Source organism: Heliconius melpomene, chromosome 12 (assembly GCF_056956725.1).
Source record: "Heliconius melpomene rosina isolate 202511_hmr_F chromosome 12, ASM5695672v1, whole genome shotgun sequence".
NCBI classification, from domain to species: Eukaryota; Metazoa; Arthropoda; class Insecta; order Lepidoptera; family Nymphalidae; genus Heliconius; species Heliconius melpomene.
Window position 1 is genome coordinate 8,873,363 of NC_140400.1, and position 17,923 is coordinate 8,891,285.

General features: G+C 29.1%; 3 protein-coding genes across 4 annotated transcripts in view; 1 reads left to right on the plus strand and 2 right to left on the minus strand.

Annotated features, from left to right (window-relative positions):
• The window catches only part of Pkc53E (Protein C kinase 53E), a 142,231-nt gene extending 132,311 nt beyond the window's left edge, over window positions 1–9,920 (plus strand). For both annotated transcript variants that reach the window (XM_085194304.1, XM_085194305.1), the window contains exons 8-13: window positions 411–584; window positions 1,453–1,544; window positions 2,007–2,373; window positions 3,242–3,406; window positions 3,747–3,906; window positions 4,235–9,920. In XM_085194304.1, the coding sequence (XP_085050430.1) occupies window positions 411–584; window positions 1,453–1,544; window positions 2,007–2,373; window positions 3,242–3,406; window positions 3,747–3,899 (951 nt within the window). In that variant the 3' untranslated portion in view covers window positions 3,900–3,906; window positions 4,235–9,920. The remainder of the gene's footprint in view (window positions 1–410; window positions 585–1,452; window positions 1,545–2,006; window positions 2,374–3,241; window positions 3,407–3,746; window positions 3,907–4,234) is intronic.
• Window positions 8,191–12,000, minus strand: LOC146533768 (tetratricopeptide repeat protein 36). Its single transcript, XM_085194309.1, has 4 exons — window positions 11,783–12,000; window positions 10,846–11,028; window positions 10,355–10,530; window positions 8,191–10,087 (listed from the first exon to the last, which is right to left on the minus strand). Exons 1-4 carry the CDS (start codon window positions 11,898–11,900, stop codon window positions 10,004–10,006), a joined length of 561 nt encoding a protein of 186 aa, XP_085050435.1. The 5' UTR covers window positions 11,901–12,000; the 3' UTR covers window positions 8,191–10,003.
• A 1,493-nt stretch (window positions 12,001–13,493) lies between these two features.
• On the minus strand, window positions 13,494–17,681 carry LOC146533769 (SUZ RNA-binding domain-containing). The gene is made up of 3 exons (XM_085194308.1): window positions 17,532–17,681; window positions 17,157–17,440; window positions 13,494–17,025 (listed from the first exon to the last, which is right to left on the minus strand). Exons 1-3 carry the CDS (start codon window positions 17,589–17,591, stop codon window positions 16,785–16,787), a joined length of 585 nt encoding a protein of 194 aa, XP_085050434.1. The 5' UTR covers window positions 17,592–17,681; the 3' UTR covers window positions 13,494–16,784.
• Window positions 17,682–17,923: the final 242 nt, after the last annotated feature.

The window sequence follows — 17,923 nt, forward strand, 5'->3', positions numbered from 1 at the left end:
TTTGTATTACGCATAATTAACTTCGAATAAATTATGAAGATGTTAAATATATCTCAAATTTACATTTAATATCCAAATTTTTGACTTCAAAGAATATTGTATTAAAGAATTCATACAATCCACCTAGTACAGTCGACTTTGAACTATTGTTACAAATATTTTTCTTAATATTATAACAAAAGATAAACTATAGAATATAAATAATGTAAAATAGGCATATCTACGCGATGGTTGTGGGTCCGATTCCTACTCGGCCGAATGAGTACATCTGAATTATTTTCATATCTCCGCTCTGGTAAACAAAATGTGGCGTTAAGTTCCACCACTCAACATACAATGGCTCGTATTCGAGCGGAGCTGCTATATAAATATATTTAGTAGAGCAATAAAGTTATAAATTATGATCGTAGGTAATGCTGGCAGAGCGACGCGGCACAGACGAGCTCTACGCCATAAAGATATTGAAAAAGGACATAATAATTCAAGACGACGACGTAGAGTGCACCATGGTGGAGAAACGTGTGCTCGCGCTGAGCAGCAAGCCGCCCTTCTTAGTGCAATTGCATTCTTGTTTCCAGACTATGGTTAGTTTTATAATTTAATACTTTTATATTTTTGTATGTATATTGAATCTTGATATTTATAATGTATATACAGACACACAACGGATGTCTATGGGTGGAGGATCACCGAAGTGTTGGACCTTTTTGCCCCAATAAAGCTTTATAATAGGCATTTCGTTTTATACTATATATTAAATATATAGTTCTGTAAATCTTGGATACAAAAAAAGTTTTTAGTTTGCATAAATAATGTATAAAATATTTTCTATTTTATTAAAAAGCTATTTAATATTTAAATAAGTTTGATTTGTTTGATAAATCAAAAGTTGTGCCTTTTATAATATTACTTATTTGTTTGATCATAAACAAAAAAATCCATATAAGTTACAGCAAATATTTCGACCAAACCGAAGTTTATTTGTCTCTAACTTTGCTAATGTCGAGGTGTGCGAAAGTTTTTTAGTTAAAGTATTTTTTACTTACCAACTTAACCTTCACTTAAGCCAATTTAAAAGTTTCTAAAAGTTAATCAGTTTGTAGAAAATAAAAATCTTAGAATATTTATACAACTTTTTTGTTAGTTTTCCTTATATTTATGTTGTCTATTATACATAATTTTTTTATAATAGTTCACTTGGTACCGTCTTATATAATACTTTTCAACTAACTTTATTCTTCAAAATCATTTAGTCTAATATAAGGCCATTACTTTTGTATTTTTTTTGTACCAGCAGAAAAGATCTCATCTATTTCTAATGTTTACAAATATTAATATCTAATCTAATAATCGTGTCGTGGAAACCGTAAAAGTTGTCTAAATAAAATATTTCTTTCCTAAGTGTGGAATAACACTTTAAAAATGATAAAATAAAATTAATACTGTCTGTAGGATCGATTGTACTTCGTGATGGAGTACGTCAACGGTGGAGATCTAATGTTCCAAATCCAACAGTGTGGCAAATTCAAAGAACCTGTTGCTGTGTAAGTTAGTTGTGTTTTTCTTATATAATTATATTTTATTTGTGGTGCAGCGGCTCAGCTTCTGGCTTTAAATATCTGGCTTAATGGTTGTGGGTTCGATCCCAATAAGGGTAATGAATTATTTTATTTCCTCGCTCTGTAAAGAAAAAAATCGTGGCGTTGAGTTCCGCCACTCAACACATAATGTCTCTAAAATCGGGCTGTGTGTAGGGAACGGAGTTCCTTACTAGATTCCTCATGCCAACCCTGCTATATGTGAGATAGAATAAAGCTATATGTATACGAGTAGATACTTTAGTTTAAAATCTTTCTTTGTATACAGAAAGAAATAAAAATGAACCTATCATACCTCGGTATATACCAATAAATATCATATCAAATTATTTATTCGAACTATACTTAATTTTTTTATATTTAGTAATTTGAAAGCCTCTTTACTTATAAAAACCTATTTATTTACAGCTTCTATGCAGCCGAAATAGCCATAGGCTTGTTCTTCCTGCATTCCCGCGGTATAATCTATCGCGATCTAAAACTTGACAACGTTCTCTTAGACCAAGATGGCCATATTAAAATCGCCGATTTCGGAATGTGCAAAGAAGGAATCACAGGCGACAAAACTACAAAGACGTTCTGTGGCACACCAGATTATATTGCTCCAGAGATCATTTTATACCAACCGTATGGAAAATCGGTCGATTGGTGGGCATACGGTGTGCTCTTATATGAAATGCTAGTAGGTCAACCGCCTTTTGATGGAGAAGATGAAGAAGAATTATTTGCTGCTATTACTGATAATAGCGTGTCTTATCCGAAAACTCTCAGCAAGGTAAAACATTTTCTTTTTTTAAGTTTTAAAGTTATTCGTACACTATGTCTATATATTAATACGTGAAGCGAAAAGTTTGTACTTAACTGTTACTCTACTGTACTGTTTGTTTGTTGTGTGTAAATTATGCGGTCAGAGAAGAGTATAAAATATGGCACATTTATGGTTTGTATATATTTTTTTAAAATAATCCATTAAAATACATTAAATGAAAAAAATAAGCATAACACACACTTACATTTTGACAATATACTTAATTTATAAAAATGAAATGCGTGTGGTTAAAATAGATTTTATGAAATTCTCGAGTAAATTGATATTGTTTACAAAGTTATTATAACTTTGAGCGTAACTATTTCTTGAAGTTTAAACATAAATTAATAGTTACCATATAGAGCTGACACAATGTTGGTAAAACTTTGTATATTATTTAAATTTAACATATTGTTGACTAATGGTGTCGGTTAAACATATGTAGTTACCTGTTAATTGAACTAACATACGAGTATATACTGGTTAATTGGAATTGGATGGAACAAAAACTTTTTATACACTTAGTATAGTTCAATTATTGAAAAAGGCAATAAATAGACTATATTATAATGTTAATATTTTCTATGTAATACACTGAATCAACGCTTAGAGACTTCGGCCTGTAGATGTTTTTCTTCTAGATAATATTATTAAAAGTTTCTTTTTTTAAAATTAGAACCAGAAAAATAAAAATTCATGTTTGTCAAAATTAATCAAACAAATCTTATGTAACCAATAATTGTACGACGCCAAATATAATAATTGTGAAATATTTCAATTTGATACATTTCTTAAGTGTTACATTGATAATTTTATATTCTAATTATTTTTATAGGAAGCTAAGGACGCATGCAAGGCTTATCTAACTAAAAACCCGCAAAAGCGTCTCGGCTGCGGCATGCGCGGAGAGGAGGACGTGCGCACCCATCCCTTCTTCCGCCGCATCGACTGGGCGAGAGTGGAAGCGAGGGAAATACAGCCACCGTTCAAGCCTAAGATTGTACGTTGCTTTGGCTGAATGATGTTTTTTTTTCAGCATAGACAGAGGAATAACTAATGCTAAGACACTCCTTTCCCCACTTTACGCTGAATTTTCGAGGTATTGCGTGTTGAGTGGCGGAACTCAACCGCCGTCCTCGATTGGGAATCGAACCCACATCCTGTCGAATTTACAGTTACACGCTGGTGCGTCACGACTGGACTCAGTTTTGTTCCCTCTGTCTCGACTTTTTGCTTAACCTACTATGCAGAAAAAGCTTGAACCTGCCTCTTTGTTATGTAGATAAGAATTAATACTTATTCACAACCTTAATTCTTTGGCGACCTTTAACAAATTTCAGAAACATCGCAAAGACGTGTCCAACTTCGACAAGCAATTCACCCAAGAGAAGACGGAACTGACGCCAACAGACAAGCTGTTCATGATGAACCTCGACCAGACCGAGTTTATGGGATTCTCGTTCTTGAATCCGGAGTATGTGCAACATGTTTGAACTGAGGGTAAGACAATTTTAATGTATATGAATATTAAAGTTTAGTTTAGAGCCACGGACAATTTTTTTTGCAAATTTTTTTAGAGGATATCACTTTATTGACAGACTAAATTCATTTAATAACTTAACTAATGTTAAGTCAATAATGATTGACGTAATCAATAATAATTGATTGATGAAAATTTGATGACATGGAAGCAATAAAAAGAAAATCCAGAGTTCTCTAAATATAAATGAAAATGGTTAATACTAAATATAAATAAAATAAAATATAATACACGTGGTAATATTTTAAAAATTCGTCAAAAGTAAATTTAGTTATTTTTTTATTTCAGAAGATCTTTCTGCACTGAAACTCGGCGCTGTCTCCGCGGTGACCTCTGATACTTCATTTCTCTGTCACTCTTACGATGAAATCGTATTGCTGTCTCGCTCATCGTTCCTTCCTTTCAGATCCGAACTTGGTCCTTCGAAGGTGAACTTTGTTTATTCCACTTAAGGAATTTGGAAGATCATTATTTGCTCATTTTCCTTGTAGTTTTATATTAATTTAAATTTTAATCCTGAGTATTACTCCAGTATTGTTTTTCCATCCAATGCGACATGACTCTACAGTTGTGTTTTAATGCAATAATATCAGTTATTTCAACGAATTATTTGAAGCAATACTAAATATTTAAATAGTGATTAACAATATCTAGCTCTCTATGTTTTTAGTCTGTATTTATTTTAAGTCGTACCAATACATTATCTGTAATCAACAGATAACACAAAATTCATAGACAAAACTTCCATTGTGAATATATCGTGTAACAGAATAAAAATAACAAATAAAAATGGTTCTTTAAAAAAAAAGGAACCTCTTTTGTGAAGATTTTATGAATTTCGTGATCTTGGGGCCACTTGGTAATAGTCAGTGTTGTAGCTATATACAACTGGTAATACCTAAACAAAGTGTTTAAGCTAATTTAGACTTTATACCGTTAAAAAATAAGGTTTAAATTATTTAATACTTTGTTTTAACGTTGTGCGACTGGCTCGATATAATTTTGTCATTCACATATCAGAGTTTTTAATTAGAATATTGTATGTCGTGTCGTGTGGATGGCCCTTAACGTTTAAGTGTTAGTCATTCATTTTAAGCTTTTTCTTGGGCCTACTGGGTCTCCTTAAAAAAATTGTTAAATAAAAATAAGTATCTACATTTTCTCTCGTGAAACTCGATAAGAAGAATCTCTATGGAAATTCGTTTGTTTAGAATTTTTATTTTTTAACGACATTAGTTTGTAATGGAATAATTTTAATTTGCATACAGCTGTATGATGTCTTTCATTATGTTTTCAATGTCTGTTATATCGATATTAAGTCTGTTGTGTTTATGCATTTAATTAATTGTCTGTGGTTACGTTGTGTAACACGTGGGTGTGTTTGTGTGTGAGTATTGTATGTTGATGTGGATATGCTAGTGTGTGTATGTGTGTCCGTCTTCTTTCTTAAAACGTTACGGTTATTGGACGATAATTGCGTACTTCTTGTTGAAATAATATTTTTTATTCTCTTTATTTGCGTTTCTTTAGTTTCTTTAGTTGAATTCATTTTTTCAATCGTCGCAATAACCGTAAACGTCAGCGATCAGCTGTAATAATCATGTAACTAAATAGCCTTACTAACTTTATTTATAATAAATTAATTAAAAATGCATATAAAATCGTGTACTCTTGATAGATATAAAATTGTGAATTTAAATGAAATGAAAAAGCAGTTGATTCTAAATTGAAAGTAATAAAATGACATTTTAGATGTTTATTTTTAAATATAAGTATTTTTTCTGTATGCTATTGAGAAAATTATGCGTAATTTAACTTTGCTGTGTAGTTTTTTTAATAGCAAATTTGTCTGAACCGTTATTGATACGGCAATGACTTTCTTCAAACTGTATTATAGATAAATTAATTTTTTTTAGGCTTAATATTAAATAGGAATAACATGCTGGCTCATTTTATTAACATTTGCATCATATAAAACAAGATTATTTATTGCGATAATGACAAAATAATAATTATTTTTAATTAGTATTTTATTAAAATAAAAAGGACTATAGTAATGTGTATTTTAATTAGTTTTTTCTTTAAATGAGTCGGCATTAAGTAATAATCAGCTGGAGAGGGAGTCAAGTAGTGCGCATACGCGCCTTCCCAAAGTCCGTAGGGTTGTATTGCTAGCATATGTGTGAACTTACCCCTACAAAACTAATTTATATTATATTTGATCTGTCATTATTGTCCTGAAATTGAAATAAAAATCATAAGTCACGTTTTAAATAAGTGATAGTAAACAGAGAGAAGGTTTTGTAAACGAGTTTATACATATGTTTAAAATGCAATCCTACCATCCTCACCACCCCTATATTGTTAAAAACACTTTTAAAAAGAATATTATTTTAAAAAGTACATTTATTAATAAATTATTAAAATAATTGAATCTTAGTCTCATCTCAGAAAGTTTTGAAGTTTTAAGTTGAAATTGAAAAATCAAAGTGGCAGACACGATTTCAATTTAATCATATATATACCTATTATTAAAAGTATTTTATAATAATAGAAATACCCAGCAACACTAGCTTGAATAGTATAGTATGAATAATTTTTGTCACTAACTGAACTATTGCGACACTACTACATTTATTTTAATATAAATATATACATACATTCTATAAAATTCGATATATAGCTTAAACATAAACATGGCGCAGGAGCTATATAATATTATACGCGACCAAATATATCGAGCTTATTCTGGTAATAAGTGACAAAGTATATACAAAGTAAAGTTAACATTTATTTATTATTTCAACTGGATTTTATGATCATATGGTTTTTTGATTATTTATGATTGTGAAACTTATACTTTTTAGTTTACAATATTAGCATTTTTAAAAATGTGTATTTATAAATAAATCCACTCTCGCTTCAATTCTCAACATCAAACAACATATATCAAAATCGCATAAAATATAGCTTCTGCGTTGATTTTCACTTTTCATATTATAGTAATAACTGACTCTCATTATATATGAGGTATGGCATACGCCACTGTATTCTGAACACCAATTCTAATAGATTTATAAAGGTAATGTTAGTTAGTAGAAACACTGAGGCATAGATAAATCGGATTTTGTAAAAGTTGTTATATTTATCTAATCTATCAAAAAAGTTTGTTTTTTGTTTTTCTAAATAAGTATCAATGATACTTTTGTTTATTTAACATTATGAATTTTTTTCTTTGTGTTTTGTTATTCATCCATCAGTCTATACTCAGTGTGTAGTCGTTTAAATTTTCTTCATCAGATATATAGTAGTGTTGCTAGCTTACGCCTTTACATCCACTTCGCTCTGACTTGGTCAGCATAGATATAGAAAGTTTAAAAAACTTATAGCTTATTTATAACCATTATTACTAAGATCTCATTTGTATATAACGTGACTATGACGTTGCTAATTTAAAAATATAAGCTTTTTTATGACATTCATCACTTGTTCGAACGCTTCTTAGCTTTCAGCGTAACTATATCTCATTAGAGATTATGTAACTTGTCAAAAATTCAGTTCAAAAATCGAAAAGTATCTTTGTAATTTTAATGTTGCCAGTCTTTAATTTATGGTATAGTGTTGCCAATATTAATTGTGAGTGAGTTATATTACATGTTTAGATTTAAACGTATCCGAGTACTGATATTAAATTGCGTAGTTTAGTAATAGTTTGCTCTTCCTTTACAAATTTCAGAAATGCTAACTTCCATAATGTTTAAAATGTTTAAAATTGAACATTTAGATTTCCGATGACTGGTCGCAGAATAGGCCTAAATCCTTTAGAGTAAGCCCGTAGTTATTACAGGTTTTAGTATACTCTTTAATAGTTAACGTATTAACGGTGTCGTTTTCGCAGTTCGCACTTCGTCGCCTGTGCCAAAAGTGTATATACATTTTTTCCTTATGTAATAGGATTTAGGGGATCCAGTTTTATTGAATACAACGTTTTGCTGTTGTTTATATCATATTATTAAATAAGATTACATATTATATGAAATAGACTTTTACATAGTATTTTATTTAATATTATATGGCCAAAATTTAGTAACCTTTATAGAAATGTATTTATACTTATATGTTAAAGCAACAGATAATCAAATTTGAGATTTATAGATTATAAGCATCAGCAAAACGCCATTTACAATTTGTCTCACCTTTATTAAATGTTTAATATTATTGCACTTTTTTAAAAGTTTTATTCAGCAAATCCGAGGCTTGTAAGTTGTTCTTCTGCATATAGAATGTTTTAACCTCAAACATATTCTTCCACTTTGATAAACTTTACTCGTAACTACATTACAAAGTTGTAATCGAAAATTAAATTTTGGGATATCTTGGATGAGTTAATTGGATTTGGATATGTATTTATATACATAACACATTTTCCTTAATTTGTTTTTTTTTTTAATATTTCCGCATGTTTTTAGGTTCCTACGATTTTAGGAAATGCACATAGAGATGTGAAATACTAAAGATATATGTATCTAACCACCATTAATGTAATCTATAATAAAAACACTTAAAATTCACTAGAAAATCTCAAAACTACTTGCGGAAAATAATAATTATTTTAATTGAATTAACTACTTACTTATTATAAAGTAATATAATCTACCATTTTCATTAATTTCATTTCATTAAATTATTGAAAATATCAAATGATAAATAAATATCAACTTTTATGTTAATACTGACAATTCTTTTAGATACTGATACTAACATAAGTGAAAATTTATTATATTTTTATTTATTAGACATGGCAATTTAATACTAATATATTTTATTGTATAAAACAGTTAAATACGTCATATAGTTTATAACTCATAACTTGATATTCTTAAAAACAATTAATAGAACTATATAAGCAGTATGCAGTTTAATATTATATTTTTAGCAATTATGTATTTATTTTAATTTATAATTTTTTGGTCGCCAAAACACATTTTTTTGTTTTTAGTTTTTTAATACAAATTTTGCTGCAATTGATTTGTTATTAAATTATTAAGTCACGATAAAATTAATTATGTTAATATCTGGGAGATAAAAAAATTGTGAATTCTTTAATTTTAATATTCAAAATCAATTACTTTATAACATAGATTATCAAACACTATCAACAATTTTTATAATAATATCAATATGTAATATTATATATAATAAACATAAATTTACCTTAAATATAAGAATACGCCCCATACGCTGTCGCTTATTAAATTAAGCAATTAATTTCTCATTATTATAACTATTAACTATCTCTGTGATATAATCATCCTTTCACGCTGACGTAAAATAGTTTCGCCGTTCGCGCCATTTGTAATGTCATTTTAGACTAACTGAAATTGACAGATTATAATAGATTTTATCATGTGCCAAAAAGGTTTTGTTTTTATATATTTTTAAAAACAATTTTATCATTTTTTTTATAATATAATGTTTATGGTTTTGAATGGGACTGGTTTTGATATTAATAATTTGTATTATTTTTTCTTCGTTTACAATATAACAGTAAATAGTAATCGCGAAACTTTTATACGTCACTCCAACTTAAACTTTCCAAAGTGCACGTATATTTACGTTATATTATACCGTCGTCGCCTCTCACTTATTAACTTATTATCAAATTTAAAATTTTAAACTTATTTATATAGCTGTCTGCGGAAATTACGACTTTAGTGCGAAAATTTCCACAAATAGCTTATTTTGAGATTTTATTGCATATACCTATAATTATTATTAATAGCGTAGTAACAGAACTTTGATTCGTAGTTATATTTGCCATTGTAAAATGTAAAATTGTCACTTTCGATTTCGAGGTGTGTGTAAGTGGGGAGTTTTTAACTCATTTGGTCCATTGGACCTTGGAATACGTGATTTTCTCAAATGTGATCGTGGATTGTACCTACTCAATAATATAAATTTCTAATCCATTAGACTCAAGTGTTTTATTTAAACTATTATTATCCCTTTATATACCTAAATAAAGTTTTTTAATTTATTTAAAGTTGTGTTGGTGTATCATAATTTTATATTCTTCTCGCCTCCCATCACTTGGCTCAGCATTTGGTTGCATAGCGCTGCATAAGGATTCAATTCAACGACCTAAAAGAACAATTACTAATAGAAAACAATAATATTTAAATAAATATAAAGAAGAGCTGGGTATTTTTAAAATAATATAGAACATATTGTGTACAAAAACAATTACAAATAATCAATCTCCCAAAATCTCCCTAGATTTGAATCTACTTAATGCAAGTCATAAGCAAATAATACAATTTAAATAAACCTATAAATTATATAAAAAAGAATACAAACAATTGACTTTGAGTAAAAATACGGATTGCACCATATTATGTAAAAAAATACCTGTTTCTTAGCAAAACTGCTTCCAAGCTTAGCAGCCTCTTGGAAGTCTGAGCGTGCGTTATCATCGTCACCAAGCTTGCGTAAAAGCACGCCACGTTGACAAAACGCTTGGGCCCTGGCGCGGGTCTTCTTACCCTGAGTCAATTGTAAAACTCGAGACAAATCTTGCATTGCATCTATAAATACAACCTTTATAATACAATAAAAATATTTCATACCTTAGAGTTACTTACTCAAAAATAACTAATATTTATTTATTAATATGAATATTTTATGATTTTGGTGTGCAAAATCGGTGAGTAAATATCCATAATGTCATTTAAAATATAAAGAAAACAGATTATAAATCATAGTTCTATTCTGTATCAGTAGCAGACGTATTGTTTAAATTAATTCAACCATCTTAATAATAAACAGATTGTATTACAATGATTATTACTATAATAATATAACTATTTAGGTATATGTTAAGGAAAATTCACAATAAATACCATCATCCCTTTTCATAAGTCTGTACAACTGAGCTCTATCGTTGTATGCGGAAGCTAGTTCCGGCGCCGCGGCAATGCCTTTGTTTAATAACACTAGAGCCTCTTCTAAGTTTCCACCTTCCGCCATCTGAACTCCTTGGAGACATAAAGATTTAGATTCTTTGTCTGCATCGGTAATTTCTTCTGTGAAATTGAAATATATTACTGGTGTCACTTTATACATATATTACTAGAACCTGTCTGCTTGTTTAGTGGATTCTGAACGGTGAATATTGTTATTTTCGCCGCTTACCTAACCAAGTTCGGAAAAAACGTTTATTACCTATAAAGCAAAGCAAAGCAGTTTCACATTATTTTCCACATAGCAGGTAGCCTAGTGTAAAACACTGTTCTTCACTTTCAACACCACAGAAAACTCAACTCAAAGCTACTTAAGTATGTCTAGCAGTGCGAGAGAATGAAAATTGTGTTTATGTATAGAACAATTAGAACATTCATGACAGCTTCTTTTACTTATATAACTTACACAAGTAGAAATGAGTCTATTTTCAGCTTAATTACTCACTTGACAAACCAAACCATAACGATATAGGCTTTGGTTAATATATAATTTAACATAGTTACGTTAACAATGTAATCAATTCACTTAATTCGTTCAGGAAAAACGTGCGAATACATTCTACACCTATAGGATTAGTTAGGATATATAAGACAAAACTAAATAGAAAGACCTAAGCAATTGTACCTATTATAATACTTTACGCACTTACTTATATACCACAAAGTAAGTAAGTATTCGCAGATATCAAAACGATAGGTGTATTTTTTAATGATTTAGGTACCATGAATCCAACTTTTCAAGACTAAAATTAAATGGAAGTTATTTTATTACAAGCTATACAAGCTTTTAATAAACTACTAGTGTATTTTATATAACCTTCATCTTCCACAAACTGGTCTCCTTCTTCGGACACATCAGCTATAGTCGCATTCGGATCAAAGATGCTTCGCAACACCGCGCGATCCCTCACACTTAGATGCTCTAAAGCTGACATAGCCAAATATATATTTTTTACTTAAAGTTAAAAAGAAATAATTTTGGACACGTGCTTACTTAACAAACGTTTCAAGCAAAACTAGATATTAAAATATTATTTCTCGGGTCTTGTTGATATTAATGAACCAGTATGCAAATGGTTCGACCACTTGTAGCTTACCGTTGCGCAATTTACTTTGTTTTTATCATATTTATGAAATACTATAGATTGTGATCTAAAATCGAGATTAGGTCAATCTTGTTGTACAATATTTTTGTCATCGCTCACATTTAAGGGGGCAACGAAGCTAGCATTAAGAAACTCTATTCTTCATTTACTTACTTAGGTATTATTAAAATACTTATATAAGTATTTGTGTGAAACCGTTACATACAGTATATTTTCTTTTCTAACTATAATTACTATTTTTTTTCTTTTCTGGTTACAGGAAATATCTTAATTGTGATATAAGTAATTATTGAAAAAATCCATCCACGGTGTTTTTACTGCATGGCGGTGTAATAGCAAAAATGTCACATCGTCATATAAACGGGTTTTACCGCTCTATTATTACAGAAGTTTACTGACAATAATAACAAAACTCTTACACCGTTTAAATATTTTATTGATTCAATTAAGTAATGAAGCTTACTAAAGTTGCATCCAGCATGTAGCAAGGTAAGCGGAGTGTCTTAACACTAGATTTGCTTAAACCCAGTGTTAAGACACTCCTTTCCCTACTTTCTGCCGATCTTCTCGAAGCACTGCTTGTGTGACGTGAGTGACGCGACGACGGACTTTTTTAACTTAGTTCCAGAGCGAAGAAATGAAAATATTAACAAATAATAATCGCCCGAGTGGGGATCGAACTCACAACCATCGCGTTACAGTCACACCCTTGTGCCCCTGTGCCGCGACGGCCTCAACTTTATTAAAAATAATAATTAAAAAAAATATTAAGTCTTTCATATATATTGATAAATTTTCAATACAGGTAAAAGATAATATGTACTTTTATTTTCAAATTATTTATTAGTAGTTAAGTAATTGCCTGTGATGACCGTATTGTATTTACTATGTATTTATTATATTAAATGGAAAATCTAAAATGAGCAATAAATGTTATTGGCACTAACATTAAGCCTAAATAAAAACAAAATATTTAATATAATCTTTATATCTTGAGATTTTTGAGAGAGCATAGACTATAATTTTTCTTTCTAATATAGGTCTATGTTAATATATTTATCTGTTTACTTGTCTTTTTATAATTTTATGTTTTAAGTGTGTATAAAAAACTATAGTGTTTAGAAAATTATTTTTATTTTTTTATGTCTGTAATAAAAATCTAAATAATATATTATTGACATTGGTGTCAATTACTATAAATACTTTTTATTTTGGGATTTATTTATTTTTATTTTCAATACTTTATTACACCATAATTGAAATGATGGGCCTGGACGATTTTACTTTATATTTTATATATCTTATCTTACTTTCCAACAGTACTCGTACGTAAATTATATAAGAACTGTAAATAAGTAACTTTTATAATAAAAAAAAACACTTTCCAGATTATTATAAAAAAAATGAAATGATACATCAAAAAATATTTATGTTATTCTTTATTTTAAATTAAAAAAAACTAGCCAGTCTATAGTCTATGCAATCTACGTTTAAAGTTAAGGAAATAATAAAAGAACTGTACATGCATGATACTTAATTATAATGTCAGTTTAAACATGTAAAAATAGTCAATAGATAAAATGTAATATTTACAAAAATAGCTAAATTGACCCATCTTTTTTAAGCTCCTTTTTATAATTGAGTGTCACTCCTGGCCATGTTTTTTTAAAACATTACAAAGAAATTAAATTCAGTTACTTTTATATATACAAATATGTATATATGTTTGCCATTAAACAATGATAATTTATCAAAAGATGGAATAAGGCTTGTTATAGATTATTCTACATCACAATCCTCAAAAATAACTATATTAAAATAACTATACTATTCTTGCGCCAGTTTTATTTAGATTATAAAAGATGAATATCACAGTTCAGGCCAAGTATACATTTATGAGTTAAAAAAGTAGAATACAAGACATTATCTAGACAAGTCCAACTTATCTACTTAGAAAATTATGATGTTGCCATTTAAAATTTCAACCGGCCAGTGTGAGTTTCAATAATCCAAATAAAATCAATTACAATTAAAAGCTTTATCAGATAAAATGTTTTGCAAGCATTATAGATATCATGTAAATTAATATACATATGTAAATTAATTTCATATAAAAATTTGTCATATAAAAATAAAACAGTATGTTTATCTGTTTTCATATAACAACCTTGCAAAAAAAAATTAACATTTTTCCTGATACAGCTTTACACGCACCATGAGTCACAATGTGATAACTGCTTCAAAATTCAATAGTAAAATTTAATCACACCACAAGGTATGCATTAGAAATAAAGAGCTATTATTTGGACTAGACATATCAAAGGCTGATATTTTAAATATTTAATGGTGATATATATATTTGTGTGTGTATCTGTGTCCTAGTACTGTAAAACATTCATAAATACAAAATCTCTAAAAATATATAGTTCTTAAAAGTCATATTATGGTAATTTAAAGAAATTTAGAAGAATTTAGGTTTTTAAAAAAATATGGATTTAATTATGGACGTTTATCCTAATTTCTATACCAATATAAAATTTAAAGAACACAATTTGCATTCAAAATATTTGTACATTCATATTAAAATGTGAGTTAATAGGTTATTTATAACAATATAACATACTAATATATATCATCACAGTGGTAAAAAATCGAGCCAAAAAATTATTTATATTGAATACTTTAATAATTTTAAAATTTAATGTGTTGTCTACACTAAGGAACTAAAAATGTATAAAAAAATTAAGGCTGGAGACGGCCCTAGATGGTATCTGCAAGTTGAAATTTTTATATGGTTTCTAAAATATTATTAGTCACATATGAATAACTTGTAGCTTGACCTCTCACCACCAACAATGGTTTTTATGAAATCTCACAAACTCATAAATAAAATGATGGCTTACATGACAAAGCAGCACAAAGTTATATTCACACATTAAAATGTTAAAAAATCTAGTTTTCTTTAATCTTTAACTAATTTCATTAAATAGAATCTTTAAGCAGTGAACACATAAAAAATATAAAACTATAACAAAATAGCCTAGGAATATACAATTAAAATTAAACTTATTACTAAAAATATTTAGAAAAGTTATAAAAAAAGTTACAAATGACTTATGTCATTAGCACACAATGTGTTGAGGGCAGGATGCATGAGAAATTCAATAGATAATTATTGTGTATAGTTATCATATAAATATATGTATTATTTAAGACATGATAAAAAAATGATATAATATATACATTAGTAAAGTTACACTGACAATTAAACAGATTATACCATAGTATTCAATAAGTTATCTTTTTTAAATTTTAGTAAAAAAAATGAATTCACTTTACATTAAATTTAGATTTATAATATTATGAATTGTTTACTTAAGTTTGTAAATTTGTATTGTATATTGCAGGGTAAGTAATGAGAACCTAGTATTAAGACAATAATCACCACCAATCGCCCAAATATGAAGTATTGGCATAATTCAACATTGCACTTTGGCATGCCAGAGCAGGAATATGAAAATTCTTTCCTCGATTGGAGATTGAACCTACACCCATTGTGGTCTTGTTTTTAAAAATAATATAAAAGTTATTTATATGAAAACTATAAATAATTTCACTCAACACATAATACTTATCTTGTACTTAGCCCTTCAATCAAATTTGAGTCAAAATTACAATTTGTTGACTATCTAAGGATATTGTAATACATTAATTACAATAAGATAAAATTTGTTCCCTTAAATGAGCTCACAAAATTTGGCTTCATTTATTTCACAATTTCTTTTTTTTATAAAGATTTTTCTACTAAAATAATTTAGTAACCTTTGTTACAACTTTCACTCATAGAAATATCATTTTTATGATAAAAGTTATTCTATACATAGCACAATGAAAATACAGGCAGTCCTTGTTGTATGACATTTAGCTTGTTCTCATTCTTTTCTCTTTTTTATAGCTTTAAGAAGCGCCAGTTGAACAGTTTATTTTAGCAGTCTCTGTTCTACAGAGAAGACACAATGAAGATTGATCAGTTAAATATAAAGGAAGTGACACTTAAAAAACCTAATTTACTGCATAAAGATAGGTCTAATTACATAAGTCACTATATATTTAGTTATACAGCAGGCAATATTTTTAAATTCCTTCTCTTAAGATTCTGCGATCTAGATTTGTTTTAAATTGTGGGTGATGGCTAAGGATCAGCTTCCAAGTTCTTTTTGCATCAAAATTCAACAATTAACTTTAAAATTACTAATCGCAACCTTTAATCACATCCAACTTTGAAAGAGCTTTTAAGTTTATAATAACATTTCTGTACCTATAAATGCTATTGTGACATTCAAAAGAAAAATATAAAGACAGATGTAAAATAAATTTAGAGCATTTCTTTACAAATAGTATCTTAATGTCCCAACTCTGTGTCTATAGTTATATATATTTAAATTCTTAAAATTTAAATATAATATAACTTTACTCATAAATAAAAGTCATAGGTATTTTCTACATTTTCCTTCATTTATAAAAACCTAATTACATTTTCCCACCAATGTATGGAAAAATGTGCCCTACAAATTTGTGGAAGTCATTTGACTGCCTGTATTTAAAAGAAATTGTGAAATAAATGCCATATCCACACCTTTCTAACACATGTCCTGTCTATATTAAATGAAATAATGGATGGATTATGATAATGAATGTAATATACCAGTAATGCTACCTCTTCATAAAACCTTTAGTTCCATCAGGGCCTCTTGGTGCTCGAGGGGTTATTACTAATACTCCAGGGGGTGGGGGACAGGGAAATACTCCTGCAGTGGTGGCACCAGGCGGAAGCCTCACTAGCACTTTTTTTTCCTTAGCTTTGGCATTTTCATTGTGACAGTTCTTCGTTTTACCAACAATATGATTGTCATCAATATTGTTTGCTTGTAATTTATCTTGTATTCGACTTAGACTGAAAAACATAAAATTATGGTAGCTTAGAGAAATATATCAAAAGGATAAAACTAAATACACACACATAAATACAATTTTTTTGATTTTATGTGATTTAATCCTACATAGTAACAACGAAGTCACGCTTACTTATCATCAATGACGTCTTCAGGGCTTCGAGCCTCACCAAGAATACGTAATCGAGCTTCTTCGTACTCTTTTTGCCTTTGTTCAAGCGTTTTTACAGGCCGAGCTCTGCTTTCACCATTAAGCTGTCCACTGCCCAAAGATGATGGCCGTTTTAATATACGAATTGCTGGCTCCGGCATTACGCACTGAGATCCTATACACGCGTTGTCTTCTACAATTACGTTAGTAACCTTGCAACCTTTCAGTGGCGGCACAGTTGACATCAGCTTGATCTTGTGGTCGAGCTGAAAAAAAAATAGTGTAAATCTCACGCTTGACCTAGGAGTCAAGGACAGATATGTGGATCAGTTTTCAACTTTTCACTGATAAACTTACGCCAATCTCGTCCATATCTTCCCAACTTTCACATACGTCAACTTCATCCTGCGCCGCCATGTTGCTGTTTGACTGACTGAATCACAATGTTGCTATTACACAAAAATAAAATGGCAGCATGTACTTATAGGTTGCCAAAAAAGACTGGCTCGATGTCAGGTGGAACTAAATATTTTATATTCATGGCAGCACTATTTAGCTGTCAAGTACAGTACTTAACTACTTAATTGTAGGTTTGGGTTAAGTAACTACCACAGAGTACATTCTTATATACTATAACTAACTCCACTAGAAGATTGGATATAAGATATATCATTCCAGCCGGAGACATATCCAGCAAAGACAAGTTCTATATCACGGAACTGTGTTGCTCCAAGGCAGCGGGAGATTTC